Source organism: Phaseolus vulgaris, chromosome 2 (genome assembly GCF_051622355.1).
Source record: "Phaseolus vulgaris cultivar YP4 chromosome 2, ASM5162235v1, whole genome shotgun sequence".
Lineage (NCBI taxonomy): Eukaryota > Viridiplantae > Streptophyta > Magnoliopsida > Fabales > Fabaceae > Phaseolus > Phaseolus vulgaris.
This window is the reverse complement of record NC_143499.1, coordinates 44644693-44651632: the sequence shown is the minus strand read 5'-3', so window position 1 is coordinate 44651632 and position 6940 is coordinate 44644693. Positions and strand designations below refer to the sequence as shown.

Sequence of the window (6940 nt, the reverse complement as noted above, 5' to 3'; positions counted from 1 at the left end):
AAATTTATTTACTCACATGGGAGAATTGATTTTGACCCCTCTATAACTATCCAAAGAATTGATTTTCATCACCAACAAATTAACAAAATTGATTCTCATGAAAATTAATAAATCGATTTTCATGTTGTAAACATTGCATGAAAAATTGATTTTGTACTGTGCTAGTGCCATTATCTCGTAGTGTCGTGTCATGCATGTGTTAGGGTTAAGGGTATGCAAGTAAATTTCTCTTGTCCTATATTGAGAGAAAAAAAATGAGGTAGAATGTTCTTCATCTACACACTCACTATCCAAATAAATGAGTCACCCACTCGCCAATCCATCGCGCATGGAGTGTGTAAGTTGGAACAACATCCTAAAAGAATTCTATTCTTCTAAAAGGAATTTAAAACTAGTTATAGGATTACAATAATATCTTCAATATCCCTATCCCTAATAAGGGATCCTATGTTAAGTAAATAGTATTTATGTTATTTTTTTATGATGATTCACCTCATTATTAATAAATACATATTATATTTGTATTATATTTATGTTTACATTTATCGTATATATTTCATGTTACTAAAGCATTGGAGCGTCTATCTCATTCTAATGTGGTTGAAAGTGTTCAATGAATTCTTGTAAGTATATTAGTATCACATGCCAAAAATTACTAATTAACTTGAACATCAAGTGTCACCAACATGCTATAGGAGAATAGATTAGAGACACAATAATAAGTTTTTTTATATCATAATTATTTTATGTTTTTACTAGTTTGTTATCTCTTATGATATATCCTTATCAGTTATTTCGAAGATAATAACATTATTGAGGCTGATAGTTTTCATACTTATTTTAAGAATGACATAATCTTTATTTCTATATTCGCATATAAATACATAGACAATTGAATAAATTAGATCACATAGTTTGTAGATAGAATCAATCAATGAGATGATAGAAAATAATTATAATGCAGTATCTAAGTAGATCTTTATAAAGAAAGTACCCTAGAAGATAGATAACACGAAGGTTACATTTATAGATTAAAAATCTAATCACTTGTAATACATAGATGCGTGATAATTTGTAGTTATCTAACAATGGTTTTATACGCAGTGACCAACAACACAGTCCACATTTTCATTGACTTGAGCACTGCAGAATAGCACCACTATTCTTGTTGACATGAAGAACTGATAGTGTTGGCAGTAGTCACATGTTGCGGAAAGTTCTTCAAAAATATTCCAAATCAAAACTGAATGCTTCACAGTTCACATCAGAGTTTGTTCACCATTCATCATTTTATTTTCCAAAAGGTATAATTCTTGGAAGTTTTTGAGACTGGACAAAACTTTATATTTTCGTAAATTTGTCTCATTACTTTAGGCTATGTAATAAATAAATGAAAGGTTGGGCATAGTGCAATCTTCACCTAAATTTGCATTGCTGCACTAATGCTATTTTTGGGATTTGATTAGGCACTGTAATAATCCATTAGCAACTTGTTTCTGGAGTCTTTGAAATTGGTGCCACACATAGGAATCAGTGGTTTGTCCACTACCTGCACTACCTGCTTTAGGATGAATAAGCAATATAGGGCTATCCACTTTGTATACAAATGCTCTTATTCCTCACAGATCAATATAATAATGACCAGGTTTGTTGGTTCCATGTGTACTTGGAATATTGTGGCTCATAATCACCCATTGAACTAGTTTGTCAGAGAGTGGTTCTGCTAAGAGAATATAGTTGAATAATATGTGTGTTAGTTCAACCATTATTCATCTGTCCCCAACCATTATGTGTTGAATTTAAAACCTCAACCACACAACTGTACTAATCACTATTATTTTTTATTTTTTTCTTAGAAACACTATAACAAAATCATGAAATAAAAATCAATTTTTAGATATTAAAATAATTAATTATAATATTAACAAAATTAAAAACCATTTTAAAAACTAAAAAAAAAAAAATTTTAAATTAATTTCTATTATTATTAAATAGTTTTTAAATTGGTATCTAATTAACAACTAAAATATTTTACTACCAAATTTAGAAACTAAATAATTGGTAGTTAAAACTTTTATTGCAGAGCTCTACGAAAAATTTATTTTTAAAGCATGAAAAAAATACTCTTCTTTTTCTTTTATTTTCCCAAATGTCCAAAGCTTTCTACTGTTTAAAATAAATCTTCTTCAATAATTATTCACTGCTATTTTTATAAAATATTTTAACAATTAATATAATTAATTTCAATATAATAGAATTATTGAAGTTTTCTACAATAATATTATTAAAATAAATATCACTTCATTGCAAAATTCATGAAAGTTCTTCATGAAAAATTATTATTAACATTTGTAATATTATATCTTTTTATATATATATATATATTGCATGTTTTTGGATTATTTTAAAGACAAAAAACTATAATATTTCGATAAAATTACACAGATTGAATAAATTTCAGATTTTTAATTGGCCTCCGAGAGTTTTTCACTTGGTTCGAGAGTTTTTCACTTGGTTCGAGAGTTTTTTACTTGGTTCCGTCCCTGGTGTTTCCCATATATTTACAATACCCAAAAGTGATTTTTCACTTGCTTTTGAAATTGAATTGATGAGATTTGTCATAATACTTGATCAGACTGTAGAGTAGACTCAGTACACACACCAAAAAAGAGTGTAGAATAGACCATATTCATTCAAAACTGAAGCAGGACAATTTTCTCCCTTGATGCCATTTTTCTGCACCAAGAAAATTATTAACATTTGCAAGAAAGGTAGAAAGCTCAATTCACATGTCTCAGATCAGAAAGGGATGTTGTGGCAATGGCAGGTGGTGTTGGAGTATAATAAGACTCATCATCAGTCCAATTGGTTTCACCCCAATGCTTCAACATGTTTTTCCATGAACACAACTTATCCATGCCTTTCTTCAACCTCTTATGTTTAACTTTGATTCGCCAATGCCCATCTGAGTAGTTTGCAATTTCACCTTGCCTACGATCGCATTCCAACTGGGCCTTCTGCTTTGACTTCAACATGCAAAACTGTTCCAAAAGCTTAGGCATTGCATCATGCACCTTCCACCACCTTTCATGAGCAACATCACTTGCGAACTCGTGAAAGATATAAGCATTCCAGTTACAATCGCAGTCCCAAAAGCACAACCACGGCTTCATTCCTTGATAGTGAAGGACATATAGAATTGGAGGGTCAGCACCAAATAACAAAGTCTTAATTTTCTTCTTTTCTTCCTCATCTCCAACCCAAAAATGCTTCAAAAAGTTTATGTGTCTTGGTATTCGGTGCCACCATGTAAATATTTCATTTAAGTATCCCTGGTCCCCTCCGTTGTAGGAGTCAAACTCATTAATATGATCCATTAGGAGCTTGAATGTGCAATTTGATGGCTCAACCACCATGATATATACCCGAGTTAAAAAGTGTGCCATCATTTCCTGTTGCAGTGATTTCTAGCATCCCAAATAGGAAATCTATATTTCTTAGAATGATCAAATCTGCACCAATGAATATTATCTTGTCGTAATTGTAAGCTGCCACAAACGGAACTTGCTGTAGTTCCATTCATTGTAAGCATCTTTTTCAGCCTTTGGGTTTCTGATCCTTTGCATTGTCCTAATTTTCCACCCTGCTGCTTCTAAACCACTTCTTGTCGTAATAACAGAGAAGGGTAATGATTAGTCATTTTGAGTGGTTAAGAATAAAAATATCCATGTAAATAACGTTTTGGAGGCCGTTTTTTCCTGTAACCCTGAAAGACTAAATTATTTTTTAAAAATCCTAAAATACATATTTATTTTTTTGCATTCTGGATTATGGAATCCGAAAAAAATTTGGATTGACACTTTCGGTAAAATTTCGGATCCATCAATCCGTAATTCAAAATATGTATTTTACATTTAAAAATTCATCATTCAAAAAATGCATTCTGGATCCACCAATCTGTAACAGAAATATGCATTCTGGATTCACATAATCCATAATTAAAAAACAAACATTCCGGATCCACCAATCCGTAACAGAATTAGGCTTTCGGATTCAGCAATCCAGAAATCAATAATTTATGCAAAATTTGCTTCTGAAACACCCCTCATCTAGAAAAAAAAAATATTCAGTTCCAGATTGATGAATCCGTAGCACACTCCCAGATTCCGATTTTTGGTAACCTTGGTGTCCTTTTTCAAATAAAAGATCAAGGTCAGTTTCGGAATTTAGAAAATTGTGGGGTGCAGGAAGAAAAATGATCTTGCTGGACTCATTAATTTTATCTTGACGTTATCTTGTGAGGCCCACTCCAATGGTCCAAGTTGGGTAAAAATTATACTTTGCTCTAATTTTTTTGACATAATCCCTGCAACCATTCAATTAGACCTGTTATATTTATACACTATTTTTAACCTATGGAAGAAGTAAAAGTCAGAGGCCGATTGTAATGTGTGCAGTTTATTAAAGAATATTTAGAGTCATTATATATAAGTAAATATGTTGATTAAAATAATAAAAATCACATGGTACTATCAAATATGTAAAAAATAAAATCAATTTTTCGCCGCTTGTTTAAGTTGCTTGGATGTTATCTGTAGCTAACTTTTCTCTAATTAGCACATTAGAACCACACGCAGGTTTTGGTGTCAGCGTCTGCATTTAGTATATTAAGCACGAAATAGATATTAGACCTTATGAAAATGAAAAATGGACCTAAAAAGTGATTTTCGCTTGGAACTTTTCAAACTAATGGAGGGAACACCCCTGTTAAGAGCTTATTACCAATGAAAAGTTGAGAACGTAAAGCAGAAAGTGTAACAAGAAGGAACTCACATGGATGCTGGAAAACGGTTTTAAGGCCACGTGGGGAAGTAGCCATTCTTCTATCTTTTCACTTTTCAGCTACAGCAACATTTGGACGAGTAACCAATATGAACTGATTATGATTATAGCCCAAGATAATATAATATAAAAATAGAAATATAGTTCAAACAACTATTAGGTCTGTATAATGGAATTGTGGACAAAAATAAATAAGAACTTGGAAACTATCTTTACATGATTTCATAAACCGATCAAACATAAAACATCTGTGTCTAATGCAGCGTGTAAATTTTCACGTCCTCTTCAACCTCAAAACCACAATCCTCTAAGAGATTTTATATGCAGAGAAAAAGTTTATAATATTGTAAAAATGAGAGAGAGATGGAGGTTGAGATATCTGGAAAAAGTATAGTAATTTAGAGGCTTGTGGAGAACAAAGATAAAGAGACGGAATGGACGCATTATGACATAGTTGGGAAGTTTGAGTCAATGTAGACATTCTGACAGAGTAACGTCTCTGAGAATTTTTCTCATTTCCTTCTGCTTCTTTTACTTTTGGATAGAGTCACCAACTTTGCTTTTATCTTTCAATATATTTTTCTGAATCCTAGTTTTTCTTCTATTTTTAGCCCTTTTAATTATGTTTATGTAATTATCCAATTATAGATCGATTAACATTACTACGAGGAAGACGTGATGTGTTACACATTACGTACAGTTCAAATTTTGCACTTTTAGTCGTTTAGGAAGTCAATTAACAATCAATTAGTTAAGCAAGGTATCTACGGTATCAGCACGGCTTAATTTTAAGATCTTTTAAGCTAATCACTAAACTTTGATCAAATAAATAGTACTTTTTGCATTTTATTAGGTGCCAACTATGATCAACAGGCTTGTGTTTTCTCAATCATTTATTTAAAAGTGTTGAGAATAAAACGTACTGTGTAGATATTAAGTTAACCGTTAATGAAACAAGTTTTCTTTTGAAGAGAGTTAAGGTCCCAATCCATATGTTTGATGTCAAATAGGGTATATTCTTAACTATTCCCTGAAACGTTATCAGACATATAATTGTCTCTCTTCATTACAATTTTCACTTTATGTTGAACTAAAGTGCGCTAGCATTTGAAGAAATTAGTGGCTGACAGTATCCAACACCTAAAATTATCTTCCAAAGATATCCTTTTATACTATTTCACTAACCAAATCACAGGTTTATTACTATCAAACATCAATAAAAATGTGAAAACAAACATCAATAAAAATGTGAAAAATACAGTAAGAAGGTTAATAAAAGGAATCATAAACTTTTATTTTCTACCTTGGAGCTTTACTCTTAAGGCATACAGGTAGCCTGAAAGAGAAAACACAGTGCGAAGAAATTACCATGTATGCATGCATATAGTGGTACAAGGGCAATTGTAGGTAAGAAGATGAAAAGAAATAAAATGTCTTTATTATTTTGTGTGTATTTCATGTATAAAAAATATATAGTAGTGTATGAGAGTTTTTCTCCCAAATTATAATATAATTAGATAGAAATTCAGATTCTATTATTATTAAATTAATAATATATAATTAGATATAATAATATTATCTATAATAATTATTATTTTCTTAATACTTTCCTCAAATTAATTTTATATATATATATATATATATATATATTATCTTAGCGGTTATTCTTATAATAAGATAAGCGAAAGAAATGATTAGATGGCATTTAATGATTGAAAAAGGTGATGATATAAATATAAAAAATGATGAGATGGTGAAGAAAGTATATTTAATGAACTCAATAATTGACATAGAAATGGACAAGAATTGAAAGGGTTGTGTAGATTATAAACGTAGCGAATGTGGTGCGATGTATTATGTGAGATTTAGCACTTGAATACGTGTGTAGAAATGAAACGATGAAAGTGGAAGAAGTGCATCGTAGTAAGCAAAAAAAGATGATTGGATTAAAAATGAAAAGCGAAAGGGACATGTCTATTTGTCGTATACGTCACCTAGTTTCCCATGGTTTTGCTGCCACATGTTTTTCCCATTGCCACTGGTTTCATTGACATGGTTACACCTTATTCAATGTTCCATTCATTTTTTTATCTCTTCC

The 6940-nt window shown here is 30.9% G+C and overlaps 1 protein-coding gene across 1 annotated transcript; it reads right to left on the bottom strand.

Moving 5' to 3' along the window:
• Positions 1-2681: 2681 nt before the first annotated feature.
• Positions 2682-3689, bottom strand: PGSIP1 (plant glycogenin-like starch initiation protein 1; the record flags this gene model as incomplete). The annotated part of the gene is given in 3 exon segments (XM_068610632.2): positions 2682-3422; positions 3424-3542; positions 3545-3689. Coding segments are annotated over 3 exon segments (906 nt in total), but the record flags the coding sequence as incomplete, so codon positions are not given.
• Between the last annotated feature and the right edge of the window lie 3251 nt (positions 3690-6940).